This window comes from Poecile atricapillus, chromosome 1 (genome assembly GCF_030490865.1).
Source record: "Poecile atricapillus isolate bPoeAtr1 chromosome 1, bPoeAtr1.hap1, whole genome shotgun sequence".
Taxonomy (NCBI): domain Eukaryota; kingdom Metazoa; phylum Chordata; class Aves; order Passeriformes; family Paridae; genus Poecile; species Poecile atricapillus.
Window position 1 is genome coordinate 68,019,823 of NC_081249.1, and position 18,108 is coordinate 68,037,930.

Consider the following 18,108-nt stretch of genomic DNA (forward strand, 5'->3'; position numbering starts at 1 on the left):
CACTGCATTAAAGACATCATAGACAAACATTTGCCTACAATTTTAACAAATATTATCATGGAACTTCAACTCTACCTTTTAAGACTGAAAATAACTATTTCTTGCTTTCACATCTTTAGGAATTTTCAAACAAGTACACCTTGTGGTCTGGGGATGACCCAAGTGTCACTGGCCTGTTATATATATAAGTCATATACACTTTTTTGAAGGACTGATGCTGCTCCTGCTAGATTTAGTTTTCTAACACTGTTTTTTTTATTTTTATGAATATACTGCACTTAGATATGATGTAAATGTTACAGTTTCTACTTAGTCATTAGAGTAGTAGCCTTTTACACCAGGTCTGAACTTAGTTTAAAACAACAGTAAGTTTATTTTGCAACCCACAGCAATTTAAAAAACACTAAGTGAAACTCAACATTTTTCATTTTATTTTGCATAGAACTAGAGAAGCTTGGTATCTTTTTCATGACCAACTTAGGTCTATTAGGATATCAATTAATGTAGGCCTCAATCTTGAAGCTGGCCACATGTATAAAAAAATCTTTGCAGAGTCACAGTCCATGAAAGAAAATCCATTTTAAAAGGAATTGTTCTTCACAATTATATATATTCTCTATATGATTTTAACTGGTGAAGAAAAAGAAGAAATTCCTCAACTTCAGTGGACAAAAAATTATCAAGTGATCTTCAATCAAAACTGCAGTCCCACATCCTTGTAATATCTTGAAAGCATTTAAGACACACAAATTACTGCAGCCAGTGTATTTTTGCCAAACATCCTGGCATTATTGTTTTATCATTCATCCTCGTTTGGAACCTTGAAGCTCCTTCAATATTTGTCTAATGTATTTTCAACCATTGCTGCCAACTACCCTTTCAGTTTGGCTTTTTTTTGTTTTTTTCCCTTAGCGAAGTCATTGGCAGCTGTGAGCCAAGATTACTAATTTTGATACAGAATTTCCTGACTAGGAAACATAAGGACTTTGTGACATTTTTTTTCCTATTCCTTCATCCTTTCTGTTCATTGGAAGAAAAAATTCAGATGTACACGAGTTCATACCTGAGCGTTCAGTTTACCTTACAATTATTTTACTACAAATAGGTAGAAAAATGAATATTTCTTCCCGTACAGATGTTCTTCTCAGTCAGAATGATGACTGAGAGAATTCATGTTAAAAACAAGTCCAGATTATGACAAGTTATTAAACTTGAGGTTTGCTGAACATATGAGGTACTTCAAAAGAAGTAACAATTTCTCAACTGTTAAACATCAACAAAATTGTGAGACATATTTGGCAATGGATATTAATATTTGGTCTTTCCTGATCAAATAGAAAGAAATACCCCAAGTTTGATATTAGTAAGATTAAAGGGTGTAGTCCTTAAAAATTTATCAGTTTTTCAAAGTTTTCCCTTCAGCAGTTTCAGCTCAAGGTGAGCTGGCAGGCTTCACCTGTCAAGACTTGATCTGGCTGCTCAGGATTCTGTTTAGCTCCTGCATGAAATGATGAAATCACAGACACTTCAGCAGAGTGGAAGGTACATCTCTAAGTGATTTCATCGGCAGTTACAGGAATAAAAGCAGCCTGAAGGCCTGAATTAATGTTTCAGAGGGTTCTTTATGAACCAACAGATCTGGAACAACTTAATTTTATACATTTTTAATCAGCAAATATATATATTTTCTTAACAATTTATAAATCTATAAATTGTATTTAAAGTAAGTTCACTCAAAAGTAGATTCACCAAAAAGGTACTAGAACAGAAGCTTTATTTTCCACTACCAGTTTTGCAGCATTTCCTAAAGTAGATTCAGAAAGGAAGGGTGTGGTAGTCCTTCTACTGTTACGCTACTGAAATAAACACTAAGTGAAGTTCATAAATAATCTAAACTTAAAAGTACATTTATAGTTACACAGTTTAAGTTTTATGTTACAAGAAGAGAAGTGTTTAGCAGAAGGAGCATAAAAGTGTTGTAATAAAAAAGCTGTTTCAGAGAAAATATACTGTACCTCCCCATCTTCCAGCTCAACATCTAGGAAATCAAAGTCCCTAAAGACTCTGAATTGCTGCTCACTGTTTGAATCATCCATGTTTTCCTGCTCCCTCGTTCCGTCTTCTGAAGAGACCAAGCTCGTTTGGTGCTCAATCAGATCCAAATCACCACAGGAAGAAAAAATCACCTACAATTCAAAGGATTTCTTTTGTTACAAACTGTTCCCTCTGGTTGTTTCTTCCTAAAAGCTGTAATTGGTTGTTCAGAAGACTGTATTTCCAGTACACACCTAATTCCTTCACTGAGTATTTTTAGAACACTCTTTATTATTTATGTTGGACAGGTGCCTTCAGATTAAACTTGTACAAAGAAACAACTTCATTCTGTGGGAACACATCCAAGAATATTACAGCTACCTCCTAATGGCTGCAGATTGATGTTGCCTGGATGTTTGTAGACATATATAGGAACAAAATTCAGAGAACTTAGCAGAGAAAATACTGTCAAGGGGATGATATAACAAGTTCATTAAAAAAACCCCTCCAGTTAACAAGTTGTTAAAAAATATGTCAAGATTGGAAAATACAAGCTATAATTTTTTCTTTCCTACTGAGTATACTTGTTCTGCAATTTAGTTGCAAAAATTAAACAGCTCCCATCTTGAAGAAACAAAGGCCCTGTTCTCCATAATACAAGTGACATATAGCATGTTCAAAAACATTCAGAAATTTTTCTTTTTTCTATAGAAAATTTTTAATAAATACTTAAAGAGCTTCCCACCCTGGGTGATCAATCACTCTTTTCCTGGCACCAGATAACACTAATTTTTAAAGAGTAACATCAGAACTAGTGTTTAATGGAAAATCAGACACACACACCCTTTCTCCTCCCATTTTACTTCTGTAATTTAGTTTTTTACTTTATAAATGTTCTGTATTGGTAGTTCAGAGGTCATTACTCTCTGTCCACTGAGATGGCATAAGTAAAACCTACAGCATCAAATTCTCACATAATAAAACTTCACATAGCTCTCAAAGTGAATCTTTAAGTTAAAGGGCCATTCACTCCCTGGTCCATATGCTGAGAAACACAGCCTGGGCCAGTACAAAGGATAATGACAGTGTGACTTCAAAACGATGCAAATCCAGTCAGCAGCTCTGGGAAACACGGTTCTTCACTTTCAACACTTAGGACACAATTAGACAAAACCTGGTCAATACAAGGCTACTTACTGAAGGGTTTTTACTCAGCCCAACTTCCTGACCACACAGGGAAAGGACATGCACCAGCTTTTCCTTTGTCCTTTTCTAGAAAACAAGAGGTTTCTCAAGTGAGCATTTTTTTAACCACCCATTCTCCCTGTGGCTAGAAACATACATTAGCAATTTTTAATTAGGAGGAACCAAGAAAAGAATTAGTCATTAAGTGCTCAAAGGATTGCTTTCAGAGCAACTACGCATCGAGGAAACATAAAAACAGCTGTTAATGATTTTGCTGTTTATTATATTTAAATTAGTCTATAAATTCCATTGAGTGTATTAAGGAAACATTGGATCATATGCATCACTTCAAAAAGACAGTTCAGAAATCTAAAATTAAGCACAAGCATAATTTTTTGTTTTTTGTATAATTTAGCCTGAGTCACTGCTACATAACCTGCTATATCAAAAAGGAGAAAAGAGCAAAAATTAAGTTTATTCTGCATGGCTTTATTTTAACTGGCAGATAACCAAAATCATTAAGGTAATCAAATACCACTTCTAGGAAAATTGTTCTTTTTATTGAATTTCCCAAGAAAACAACTTTAAAACTTGCACCAGCTATCTACCTGCTCCCCTTGCTAGTATCTGAACTCATCTGTCATTAAGAGGTCTTAAAGAGATGCATTTCCTGCAAGTTGAAAGAAAAACATCTTTGGGATAGCAGATGGACATAACTCAGCTCATTTTTGAGTCCAAGAAGGACACAGGGTCAGATGTTATGCTGCCACTGCCCCAGGCAGCCAAGAACAGCACTGCACAGGGCACAAGCATTTAAGGACCCAAGCATGTGTCAATTCAGCTGCTCTGACTGCAACTTGCTAATGAATAGTGGGCTACCCACCTGAGAGTACTGAGGTCTCTTCCAGCTCACAGGAACAAGGACATTGGAGTTAGATCCTGATGAGGTTGAGGAAGTGCTTCGGGTGACAGCCATTGCCCTGGGTTTGCCATCTCGCCCAGAAGAACTCTGCAGCTCATCATACCGTCTCCCAATAATTGGAGTCTTAAACAGAGAGTAATTATTCAGTAGCACCCTGCTTCAGGATGAACTTAGAAGAGCCATATTGCTTCAATTGGAGGAAAAATATGATTTTGAAGGGATATACGGGGATAAAACAAGGAGTGCAGCAAATTTCACATCACTTGGTACGTTTCTTATTTTCCACTGTGGATGTCTGAATAGCAACGGCCATACTTAGTAGCCAGAGATTATGTTCAAAGACATCACAAAGATATGAGTGATAATACTCAAAGCAACTGCCACACAAGTTGCTGACATAAGAACCAGCAAAAACCCAAGAAGGCTTACGAAGTTAATGTCAAATATGCACTTCTTGCATATTTTTAATTGCTTTTCCTAGGAGTGCTGAACACTTTGGCCCTTTTCCAACAGGTATTGAAATGCTTTCTTGGATTGACAATAGCATTTTCCAGACCCATACTGACAGGAAAGCAAATAGTACCATATGCCATTTTATGCTTGTATTTCCTTTTAACCTCAACAGCTCACTATTATCTACATGAAATAATCTATAATGCTGCAAACAATTCTGCAGCTTCTTAACAATAAAGTGAGTTGCCCATTAAAGTCACTAGGACCATTCAGTTCTATAAAGTTACAAGGGTTTGCAGGATAAAGACTGCTGTGAGAGAGTCCAGTCAGAAGTCAGAATTAAGGTGTTAAGTAGCAAAACTACAAAAAATACCTCTGAAATATCAAAATGAAACTCCAAAGTCTTCCCTGGTAGCTCCTTGGAGGCACTGTTCCACACTCGATGTATTTCCATTTTTGAAAGATCACTGTGTTGATAGGAAGGTAGAACTAAACTGGCAGAACGAGAAACTACCAATTTCAGGATATTCAAGGCTTCTCTCCAGTGAATACTCTAGAAATAATATATTTACTCAGCAAACAGAAAGCGATATTCACACACATTCAAGACTATTTACATTTTACAGTCATATTTTTTACCACATAATTAAAATGTAGAATTGGAATATCTGTATTCTTTGTCTCTCTCGGCCAGTGACAGGGTGTGTAACTGGAGAATAATTTCAACATCAGAGACCAAGACTTCCCTAAGGTGTCACTGTTAGGGAACTGGCCCACAAGCTGGGAGACCTGTGTACAAAGCCAACTTGGCAGAGGATTTAAAATCTCCTACCTGAATGTCTTAATCAGTATGAATAAATACAGGGGCCATAGCAGAATCCCCACTTAATAAAAAAGGTAACTTGACACAGGTTTTTACCTCTGTGAATTCCTAATACGCCCATGTATTTTTCACTTGTCAAGAATTAGGTACAGAGGTCTCTGAAGAGAAGTGCTTATGCCACATCTCCCTTGTGCTAATAATTAAAGAATGGTCACCCAGGCTCTGAGTGGTATTAGGGTTGCTCTGAGGTGATCCAAGGCTGAAACCCAGCTTTCCCCCATGGTGAACACACAGCCAGGCATCTTCTCTGGGGATGCACAGACATCAGGATGTTTACAAACTTTGTACCACACTACACACTTGCAGCCCTCCCTGCTAATCTGGTCTTAAATTCTTACATAGAACAGCAACTTACAATAGTAAATGCTGCTAAGTTCCTATATTAATATAAAAATGATGTGGTATTTACCTGTACATATTTTTCAATGGTTTTTAGCACTTCCATGTTAAACTGCTTCACAGGAATAGCTGACAGGTCCATATAACTAAGAAGACTGTAGATCATCTGTAAGAGGGACTGTTGCATACTAGGAAGGCCCTTTTCTAGAAGCTGTTAAAAGAAAAGTGAATATAACAAAATTTTGACACATTTCTTCTTAAATAAAAAGCTACTGGCTTTACAAACAGCCATTGTACTCTTCATCTTTCTTCACTCACTGATTTTGCAAAGCTATTTTACAATAATTTCACAACTGATGATGATACAGGCATGAAGTAAAAAAGAGCTTAAGTTGGGAGCCAAATGCCAGCCTGCTTTATTTTATATATGCCTGCCCTAACTTATCCAGAAAACACATTCAGCAGTTGAGTAAACTGGTAAGTAAAATTTACACTGTAATTGGGTAAGCACATCCAACAAAAACAAGGGAGGATCTTTTTATGTCTAAATTTGCTCAAAGTCAGTGAGAAAAAAGAAAACTTGCTGAAGAAACAAAACTACTACTATTCAGACATCAATAAATATTTATCAAATATATTTCACTGCCAGTGCTCACTGGCTGTAAGTGCCAAAGAAACATTTTCTGTTTAGGAGGGGGTGGAATCCCTGGGCCCTCTTACTGGAGAGAGTAATACAAAGAAAGGCTTGATCTAAATTCTGGAATTTTCAGACACCTGAGTATAGATCCTGAATTACCACAATGAGCCTTGGAAATGCAACTGTGCTCATACATATGCGTGGCAGTAATTCCAGAGTCATATGGACAGCCGTGGTTTGTTTGTATGCGTGCGAAATAAATCAGCTGAAAATTTCCTGGCAGGCAGCACCTTCTTCTACTGGTGACAGGAGCTGTCCCACTCCACAAATTTCAGAGGCAATCAAATGCTTTCGCTGGAGGTTATCAGAGCCTCAATACTAGACACCATCCTCCCAATTCAGGCTGACAAAAAAGTTCTGACACTGGCTATTAGAGTTACTGGATTCTAGAAAAAAATTGCTTATAAAATCTGTGAGCTGCCTCCTGCCTTCCATCAAAGAAAAATTTCAATTTTTATACAAGTGGACTTTTGTAATTTTTTAGATATCCTTCTACAGATGTAGAAGGATAAGGTTTCTCCTTTCATTGCATGAGAATGTTTCATGCCAGCGCAAATGGAACCTATTTTATCCTACTAAATATCTTCTGATTACTTTCATCAATAAAAGTGAGTAGCAATTAGTGATTCATAAAACAAAGCAAGCAAATTCTATTAACAGCACAATAAAGGGAACTCATTATACTTATCTATTCCTCTACTAATAGACAGGAAGAATTTTTAAATTAGAGGTACTACATGACAATCTGCTTCAGCCCTTAGACATCTTCAGCCCCTCAGATACCTTTACCGAGAGAGAAAATGTGCTTAGCAATTCTTCTTCAAAATAGGTTTACCAAGGGTTTTTTTGCCTTCTGTTAGGATCTTGCAATGGAAAATTTGATTCCTTCTTTCCAAATATGTGGTTTCCAAATATGTGTTTGATTCCTTGTTTCCAGTTTATGTGATGCAGAACATCAGCCAATATATCATTTCAGTGAAGGATTAGAAGAAACTATCTGGATGACAGAAAGAAAATTTTTTGGTCTCTGACAGAGACTACTGCATCAGATAATTTGGATAGGAAAAGGAATTCTTGAGAAATAATGGGAATTTATCTCTGTTGTTTAGAAACTGCTGTTTAGAAAACTGTTATAGGAACCTTATCTCTGAAAGTTTCTAATTTCCATTACAGTTGGTATAAATTTGTTGTCAAAATAATTTGTTGACTGAAACAGCTCTTGGCCCTTAAACCTGACATATTTGGTGACTGTGTCAGTTTTCACTTGCTCAGATATGTGGTGGTTTGTAGCCCAAGTGTGTCCTTAAATACATAATGAATTTGCAATAAGAAAGAGTATTTCTGTTTAAAAAAAAGAATAGCAACCTTAATGTGCCTTTCATGCAATATGAATTCTATTGCTGCCAGAAGTAACAAAAATAGCAGCGAGATGGAGTTGTAGTAACACATCATTTGGATAAGAGAATTCCAGGACAAAGAGTTTCCACTGTATTTGTAAAAAGAAATAAAACTGTTCTCAACATTTTTTTGTTTTTTGTTTTTTGTTTTTACTTTTGTACATATGATCTGTTTTGAAGAACTGTGGATTCCTCTCTTGTTCTGTGTGGTAACTATCTTACCTGGGCTCAGGAATCTACATTGCATTAGCAACACTTGTCCCCTTCCTGAAGCAAAAACTAACCCAGAATAAGTGGAGAAGAGAGCAGCCTTCTCTTTCAAGTGCTGCCTGGGCTGCTCCTGCAGGAGACAGCTCCCTTTGGCCCTCCCAGTCTGGCAGGGGGTGTGAAGAGATACTTAGCTCTGAGGCATAACCATGCAGTCAAACACATGTTTTGAGAAATAAAGAGGGCATTTCAAAAGCCATGTCTGATAGACAAGCCATTACTCAGATTAATGCCTTATCTAGGGCATGTTTCCCTTTGCAATACAGATGGTTTAGTTTCTACTGATTCCTTGAACAGGTTATAAATGCTTATGTTTTTATCACAAACAATCCTCCATCCAACAAGGAGGAGGTGGAAAAATCTACCATAAACATATTACTGTGCATTATGGATTCTTGTCCTTTCTTCTCTATTAATAACATTAATACTTAAATTGGAGCATGACCCTGGACTTAATGAATCACCAGTTTAACATGACCCATTACAATGGGAGCTCAGACATGCTCCCAGATGAGTGTGCTTTCATGATTAAAGTTTAAATTTTAAAAATCTGCAAAAATCTACCGTAAAACCAAAGTAAGCTTTCAGTAATATGTTTGTATACTGATCTGATTTTGGTTGTGGAGGTTGAGAGTTCTACTGCACTACTGAACAGTGATTTGTACTCATCTGTAGATGGAGATGTCCCAGTAGTTTTCTAAGAAATTATAACTTTTCGTAAATGGAATATATGTAAAACTAAGTAAGAAGCACTACTTTTCACTGTAAGATTTGGATAATAACAGAGCTCAAATGTTTTATTTTGTTCTAGAATCATACCCCTTGATGACAAGCAATGACCTGCCATCGAATAGATGAAATACAAAATTTTACCTCTATGGCAGTAATTGAAACTTCTGCCTTGCACTGAGAGCATTTGTTTTCATAGTCTTAACTTGTGGTACAGCATCTCCTTCTGAAACTAAACCTGTGTTTGGAAGGGTCACTGTTGTAATACAGTTTCCTTTGTTATTCTTAAGCACTGCCTGTCTTAAAATTTCCCTCTGCCCCAAGAGTTGGGGACTGAACCAGGATTGTTAAAGCTCGAGGCTGTGTGTGGCTTTAACATTGAAGTGCAGGTTGCCCAGTGGGGCTGTTGACCTACTTGGCTTTACCAATTGACAGTATATCCCACAGCTGGTTTATAGGAGATAGGGCCATATTGTTTATCCTGGCCTGGGGATTAATTAAGAAGAAAAGAGGAAACATTCTGAAATCTGGAAAATAAATAAATATTTATATAAGGCCACAGCAGGCTGAATAAGATGGTTTCTTGTCTTTTCCTACAGCACCAGACTGGCAGCTACTCTATGCCCATATAAATATTCTCCAGACATGACTCAACAGAGCTGTACTCAATGTAAACACAGAGAAAGGAAGTCAGTGCTTACAACTCTGTCATCCTGCTGCTGGTGGTGCTATGTGAGGAATGTGTCCTTATTACAGTAAAAAACCTGCCTGGCTTGCTATTGATACAGTAGGTGGTGCCAATCTACAGCAAGGGGGAACAGTGCAGAAAAGAGTCTCCACATGCACTTCTCAACCCCTTTCAAGGGGAGCAGGATCATGAGCAATGGACTTTGTGGAGGTGGTGCAGCACTAGGGACTGTACAGAGAGCACTGAAGAGAAAACAGAGGGGCAACTGCTTTCCTAAGGCTGGGAAAGCAAAGGAGAAAAAATTTAAACACTTACATTTTTATAGCATTTCTTTATTACAAACATAGTTTTAATAGCATTTTTTTATTAGGAATACAAGCTTCCACTGTGAAGAAGACACTTGACTCTGGAGGGTTCAATGTCATGAAGAGCTCTTCATTTGAAGAGCTAATAGCTCTCCAGAGTATTTGGACTTGAAAAGAGACTGAAAAACCTCAAGGTCCTGTTCAAGGTTCCTACAGTTCACCATCACTTAAGATCATATGCAATTGCTTACTCAGAGCCTCCATGTGCAAGCAAGGTGAGGAACTGCAGCCTGACATAGCAGGGCCTCATTTGCTCTGAAGCCTTAAGCGAGCATGGGAGCAGCACCTGGCTTTTCAGGCTCTTGAACATTAGTGAATAGCCAGAGTCAGAGATGCCTGAGGATTTTTATAGATCCTTTGGCAGATGCTAGTTAATTTATGTAAAGAGGTGGGTGTCAACCTCTTCTCCAGAGTACCAATTGATAGTAAAAGAGGAAACAGTCTCAAGCCAGGCCAGGGAAGGTTTAGATTGACTGTTCAGAAAAATTCCTTCATGAAAACAGTTGTCCAGCATTGGAACAGGCTGCCCAGGAAAAAGGTGGACTCACCATCCCTGGAGATATTTAAAAGACGTGTAAACGTGGCAGTGAGGGAAATGGTTTAGTGGTGGACTTGACAGTGTTAAATTTGGGGTTGGACTTGATGCATCATCTCAAAGGTCTTTTCCAGCCTAAAAATGGTTCTGTGATTCTGTGAATACAAAACTGTCTTCTCCCTGGATGAGAGGGGAGTCTGAAGGCAACTCAGCAGGGAAGGGATAAATCTGAGAACCCTGTATGAAAACGTTGTCCTGAAAGTGATCTGACAACAGGGGGAAGAATATCAAGCAGCCTTACGCTAAAGAGCAGAAGTGAACCTTGGACCCCCCAAAACAACACTGCATCAGCACAACACTCCACGTGTGCAAAATGTTAGGAGAAAACAATGGACACAGGAAAACCTTTGCAGCAAGATGATACCATTCAGTATTAAAGGAATGCATACAAATTTGTATCAAGAACCAGACCCTTATATAGCAGATGATATGTTTTATATATTTTTATATATTTTTATATTAAGCTGGAAAACCCATTGTGGAGTTAGTCTTCTGATTTTCCTCAATGGGATCTAAAGAAATGTCCAGTTTCCTCCCACTTTGACAGTGGAAAATCCAACTGGCTGATGAAGGAATCTGTTTTAAGATGTATCAGCTTTTGTTTTAGTGTTCAGTATTGATTTTTTAAAGTAATTCTGATTTTTTTTCTGCCAATTTCTGCTTTTAATTTTTAATAATAAATAACAGATGCAGAGCTCCCAGTAATTTGCTGGCACACTTCATCTCTTTGGGCTGTTGGGCAACAGAAGAGTTAGAAGAGTAAAAGGTTTTTGAAAACTTACCTCAGCCAAATATGTAACCATACTCAAAGTAATATCAGCAAATGCTTCATGAAGGTAACGGCAAACCACATTTACCCAGGTAGCACAGTCCCTTGTATAGCTGTGCGTTTTATAAAGGGTCATGACATGTGCAAGATTTGACAGCTTGGGATTCTTCTCCTCCAAACAAACCTAATTAAATATAAACATAAAAACATATCAAGAACAAGACAACTGCATTTACAGGGTTTGAGGATGTACAAAACAGCAAATTATTTTGATACCTGAGCAATCCTTTCGGCTATATCTTTACAAAACTGGTTTGGGCTGTCAAAATGCTGAATTAAATGGGGCAGGAGACACAAAACATTCAGTGGAAATCCTAGAACAAGAAAATACAGAAATAAACAAATATTCTGGACAGTAAGAGCCACAGTGATTTTTAAACCGGTGTTTCATGGGAGGTCACGGTTTCAATATTACATTAGCCATAAACTCACACAGATCCTGTCAAGTTGGTCATGCCACATTTGTCTCAAAGGGGCCTTAATTTGAAAACCCAGTATGTCATTTAGGCAACAATACTTTTGTAGAGCATGAACCTATTTCTGCAAACACTACTGCACATTCCCGTCAAGAGATAATTTTTATCTTTTCCACTTAACTGGTTTATTGACAGTCTTAACCAGTTGCATTTTCACTCCAGCTGCTAAAACATAAAAAGAAATTCAGCGAGTATTGATTAATAAACAACTGTTCTGGTCAGCTGCCAGGCACAGCTTCCATTGTTTTATACTATTCAAGGTAATAATGCACCGAGTTCCAGGTGCTGTAATCAGCTTAAGTGCTGTCTGGAATGGGATTCAGCTCTTCTGCACCAACTCATAGCTCAAGGTAGTTGATGAAATACCTGCAGCAGTTGGAACAGAGAGTTATAACAAAAGCTTCTCTAGTTCAGGTGGGAGCTCAGAAATCAACTAATTGTATTTGGACACAATTTGCTTTTTGAAAAGAAGGAGTTTGTTCTATGAAAATAATTTTCTAACCATTCATTCCCTCTCATTCTACACAATTAAACAAGTTGCTGAAATTAGGATCATGGTTTCCTTACTCTTCCTCTGTATTCAGGGAAAAGGGAAGATACCTCCAGATGGTACTGTCACAGCAATTCAATGTGTGAATTGCCCAACCAAAGCCTGGAACACAGGCACCACACAGGTGCTTAGACATGGGCAGGCTGTTCATGGCATTCATCCCTTTACTCTGTGTCTAGGCTTATTATGTCTTACTTATAAAGACTGGACATTTGTCTTAGTATCTGTGTTTCTGACCAAAACAGAGGAGTAAAAATCTGGAACAATGGAGAAACTCTCTTCAAGAAATGTAATTAAGAAGTGGCCACAACCTCCTTCAAAATGCTATCCTATTTCCTTATAAACCAGGCCTCTCTCCTCACTCACCATTGTGCTATTGTAGTTTATCTAGTGTGTACAAGAGTTTTTGATATTTATATTTTTAGAATATAAAATAAAATACCATGAAACACTAATTTAAAATCAAGCAGTCTGACATAGTCTGAAAACAACTGAACAGAAAAACTGACCAAAGTAGGTAATGTAAGTTTTGGCAGTATCTTCTTACATGTTTACTTGTGTCACCAATCAGAATGCTTGCTAAAGCCCTACAAATTAAATGCTAAATAATACATGTTTTCTCTCCTCCAAAACCTTATTGTGCAATGGATTCACTTTCTAGAAACAGGTCATTACTTCAATTAAATTTCAAAAAAAGGCTCACCCAGCTCAAAGTACATTATGCTATATTCAAAGATAAAGAAAAACTGCTATTTTTGGTTTTCTTCAGATAGCTGAATGAGGTCTGTTACCAAATGCCAATGCAACAGAAACTGAAAGACAGGAAAATGTAATGGTTTTACCTATAGCTTGAGAGGAATCCACCATGGATATTCGAGACACTGGTGTTAGCAAACTAAAGAGCTGGAGTGTGAGGTCAGTGGTAGTAAGGGAAGTGAATCCTTTCAGGAGTAGCTGCTGAAGTCCTGAGAAGTCTGCCCATTTCAGCTGCCCTTGCAGCTTCTCTAACTTCTCCCGGTTTTCAGCTTTATCTAGCGGCAAATGAGCCAGAAGTTTATTCAGCAACCGCAGTGCCATTAGGTACTCAAACTCAAAATCTGATTCCATCAAAGCCACAGCAACCCAGAAGATGGTGGCCAGTAGGTTGGTTGGATTGTTAATATGGGATGGATCGGTGAGACTGTCCTTTAGAGAGGATGAACTTCTTGTTTTAGAGGACAGGCCTTGTTGGGTGCATGCTTGAATTCTGTCTAGCGTGGCACTGCGTGGTGGGTCCGAGGACTTGTCCACATCTCCAAACTTCTTGGGTACAGAGAAGCTCCTCTGGTGTCTACTTCGCTCAGCAGTGGCTGTGTTGCCGCTTGCAGGATTCATATTCAGCTGCCCTGTGCTCTTCCGGTTTGCGGTCAGTTTGGTGTTTGATGTTAAATCTGGTGAAGATGAACTGAAACCGAGATTTATAACATCCATTACATTGTGTGAATGCACAGCTTTAGAGGGTACATATTAGATGCAAGCTAAGTATTTATCAGACTGTAAATAAATATTAAAATGGGAGAAGTAGAACACCAAACCATCTATTGCAGCCTGCCTTCTTTTTTCCAGAAGACAGACTCAGGCCAACAGACCTGACAGAGATGAGATTCACACGGCACTGCACCAAACCAGAGCAGGACAGCCTACAGACTACATAGGCAAGAGTGACATGGGGATAAGAAATACAGAGCTGGGAGGTGACTTCTGGCAATTCCCAATGGGACAGTAGCAGAACTGAAAACAACTTTGGTCTTTAAAATGTCCTCATCAATGGAGCAAGCCCTGAACTTGGCAGAGCTGGCAGGCAAATGCACAATTGCTTGCTGGGTAATGTGAGAACTGTGGGCATAAAAAACAGCATATCTTAAGCAGAACCACAAATATACCCCATTATCCTCAAGAAACCTGTCATGTGGTTGCCCAGGCTCTTGCCAATACAAGTCCTTCCAAAAATTTGGTGTTATTGCATTCTATCCTGCCTGTATCCTAAGATCTCTTCAAGATGGTTTGCAGAAAGTGTAGGTGTTTCAATTTCAGTGACTAATGCCACCTCATGGACTACCATGCAATGATCCAGACTATATCTATCAATTATCTGCACAGAGGAATATGATGTGTTGAACACAAGGGAAGCTTATTCTGGAGAACAGCTAATTCCTGACTCTGATCCCATTCCTACCTCATACACAATGAGTCTCTACTGTCTGTAGTACTTGAAAGGAATCTTATTCTAGAATCAAGTGTCAGGGTAAAGTATATTGCATTCCTCTTTGTTCCATCTTTCTCTTTGCTGAAATGTGCACTAAAGAAAGATAAGCAGTTCTTGCTTTAGAAAGTAGAAGTGTATTTACCCTGAATCTTCTCTTTCCCAGGGTACTCCTTGGGTTCTGCCATGGCACAGCACCCTGCCTGCTAGCATCAGAAATGACAGCCCTGGTATTTTTGTGCTGCAGGTAAAGCACGGCAACTCATGGATATTTAAAAAAATAATTACTTATTCTGTTGTTACTATTAGAAGTCAGATAGACATTCATGTCCCTCAGTACTATCAACAGCCATGTTACAGAAGGAGCCTGTGACTTCCCTCCATGTACAAAGGTCTCCTTTAGGACAAGAGTTTCATAAAGATGGTCAACACATCAAACAAAATCCATGTCTACACAGGACAAAATGCTCCCTAGTTTTATTGAGAACAAACCATGATGATTTATTCCTGGGGAATACTTCACCTGAGAATGACATGCTGTATGAAACCAGTACTACAAAACCCACGTTCCTTCCCAGATACATTTTCAGGTTTATGCACAAAGGTGCAAAAAATACAATATTTTTAAAGGATGTTAAAGTAAGTTATAGTCAAGTGGCAGAAAGGTATAATTTACAGCACACTATAAAGTTTTATTAGTTCTATCAACATTATTTAAACTGTGGCAAAATTTGGCTGAAATATGCTCATAGTCTGGTTCTTGGATGGTTACAAATGACCTCTGTCTTATCAAAATTATTTTTTGCTGTTAAGACTGCAGAATTGCACACTTAATGTCATGAAACATTGGAAAAAATACAGTTAAGAGAACAGATTCTTACCGTGATAACACTGTCAAAAGATCACTGTTCTTCAAACAGTCAGAGAGATTATCCACTGCAGCTTCCAAAGTAAGTAGTGCCTCCATTACATATCCCTATCAAGGCAGGAGGTTAAGAATTTTAGTGAAGACATTCAACAAAAGTAACATTAAAAATCCACAGTTCATAAAAGGAACAGGCACCGACTGAAAGCCTATAATTTCTCCAGAAAAAAAAAACCCAACATCCGCATCAAAGCCACTGCCCTGAACGTTAAAATGTCACTGCAAGTGTGTTTTATTTTCTGCCTCTGAATGATCTATGAAGGTATGCAAGAAGGGAACATATCTCATCAAGGGATTGGTAATGGCACGCTGAACCTCTGACTTGCAGGTCACTGATTTAAATTCTACACAAGCAGTTGTGACAGAGTATTACTGTCATCTTGTGGCAGTTTCATTACCTAAGTAAAATATAGAGGTGATGTCAAGTTTATTTCTTACTGAGAGCCAGTATTACTCTTTATTAAATCTTTAATCTTGCAATAAATAGTCTCTGATTGTAAAATTTCAGTCTGTTTAGCTAAACAGAGTGAATGTCATTGTACTGTAAAAGGTCTATATCAAATTAAGTCAGTGTAAGCTTTGTATTATTATGGATGGTGCAGATTTCTGTACTCCTAAACATGTTAACATTTGAGGAATGAGACGGTGTCTTCTTCATTTTGTGAGATTACACCACCAGACAGATGATGGATTCCTTAAACCCAAATTAATGGAGATGAAAAGGAAAAAATGGTCATCACAAAGATTTCATTCTGAGTGACAATTACTAAAATTCACTAGCTGGTTCTCTTTAGAGCTATGTAAGATTGTAACAGCCTGACAAAGGCCTAGATAAGGTACATACGAATTCAGCAAACTCAGAAGTAATCTGTTCTAAGGCCACATTCTACTCTTCATCACATGACTCCAGAACACTTGTTGAAATGGTTGAAACAACAGTTCTAAGAAGCATTATTTACACATGCGTACCTGAATCTCATCTCCATGCTCTCCAATAACTTCCACCAATCTTGACAGGAGGTCAGACAAGGCGTGTGCAGAAAGGGGCTGCTTTAGGGCCCTGAATATCTGAAAAGAGCGACCAGCGTAATGTCTGGAAGAGCTTGAAAGAGCTGTTTGTAAAGCAACTTCACTCAGATGCTGCTCCAAATGAAAACCTAAGCAAAAGAGTAGGATGTGAGGTTCTTTTTTCCCTTTTTTATTACAGACTTTGCTGTGGGTCATAAACAGGCTGAACATACTCTGTGAGGAGGATATGCTCATCAGCACATGCTGCAAACACTGAGAAATGGAGCTTTGGAGAATTTGACATTTATTTTGCACAGAATTCAAGAAAATTAACTGAACTAACTGCAAAACAAAATTCTGAGCACGAAATTGATAATCTGATTAATTTTTTTTTTTACAGTTTCTGGACAAACTTTCAAGCCATCCACTATTCTTGCTAGCAGCAACAGTAACTTCTGAAAACTCCCAAACCTGAAGCTAAATTGATTTAGGAGTCTTTCTATTAGCTTCAGAAAGCATTGGATAAGATCTTTAATATAAATACTGATGCTTCATTCTGCTTTGATCTTGGAAATTATTTAATTAGTGACTGTGCTGGTTTTCAAAATGCAATCAGCACATTCCCTATGTTCTAAAAATGATAATAAATGAAAACTTTCATTGCCCAAAGAAATTTAACAAACTATATTTACTTAGTAGCTGTTATGTATTTTACTAACAGGACACAGAGGAGATTTTATCTGGCAGAATCAATCAAAAGGCTTTTTATCAACAGCTCTGAAGAAATATTCAATTCAACATTTAGCCACAGTTTAATCTAACATAACTGTTTTAAAGCAATTCTTTCATATGTTATACATCCTTGTTAAGATACATTTACTGTGCTTCTGCATAAGCAGATCTACTAAGACACAGGATAAACATTAAGTGTAGGAATTCTGTGAGGGAGTATTTTTTTTAGTTATGAAGGAAAGTATTTACTACCTGATTTGGAATCTTTAAATACAGATACAACATGGCGCAGAAAATTAGTGAGCTGTTCAGCACTCTTGGTGTTCTGATTTTTGGGAGTGATGTCTTCATGGCACCAAAGGGGACCAAATGCCCTTAAAGAAATACATAACAAAGTGCAAAATTTCTTTGAGTTATCTGAAATAAATATATTCAGTTAACATATATAATCTGTACAGGTACTCAGATATTTGCAGGGCCATGACCTGGTAAACATGCAATCAAACAGAATTTTAAATAAAAGTAAATAAATATTCCTATGCTGTATTTTAAAATACAAGCCATGCTGTGTAGAGAACAGCATAAACAAACACCTGTTTTTCAATTTAACATTGTGCCTAGAATCTGCTGGCTGTAGCTGGTAGTTAATATTAGTTTCACTATGGCTTTTCACTATGCACTGTACACTTTATATCTTATTTTATATTAATGAAACTGGCTTCTTCTATTCATTAATCTCTGAACATAAAACTATCAGTCAATTAAACACTTTATGTCTGTCAGGCAAGGTTT

The 18,108-nt window shown here is 37.6% G+C and overlaps 1 protein-coding gene across 5 annotated transcripts in view; it reads right to left on the reverse strand.

The window, feature by feature from the left end:
• Positions 1–18,108, reverse strand: part of FRY (FRY microtubule binding protein) — a 220,719-nt gene that overhangs the window by 27,845 nt on the left and 174,766 nt on the right. For all 5 annotated transcript variants that reach the window (XM_058839060.1, XM_058839069.1, XM_058839052.1 and 2 more), the window contains 11 exons: positions 17,569–17,690; positions 16,546–16,733; positions 15,533–15,627; positions 13,252–13,853; positions 11,600–11,697; positions 11,337–11,507; positions 5,887–6,027; positions 4,968–5,147; positions 4,103–4,264; positions 3,232–3,306; positions 2,016–2,186 (listed from right to left, as the gene is read on the reverse strand). In XM_058839060.1, coding sequence (XP_058695043.1) covers positions 2,016–2,186; positions 3,232–3,306; positions 4,103–4,264; positions 4,968–5,147; positions 5,887–6,027; positions 11,337–11,507; positions 11,600–11,697; positions 13,252–13,853; positions 15,533–15,627; positions 16,546–16,733; positions 17,569–17,690 — 2,005 coding nt within the window. The remainder of the gene's footprint in view (positions 1–2,015; positions 2,187–3,231; positions 3,307–4,102; positions 4,265–4,967; positions 5,148–5,886; positions 6,028–11,336; positions 11,508–11,599; positions 11,698–13,251; positions 13,854–15,532; positions 15,628–16,545; positions 16,734–17,568; positions 17,691–18,108) is intronic.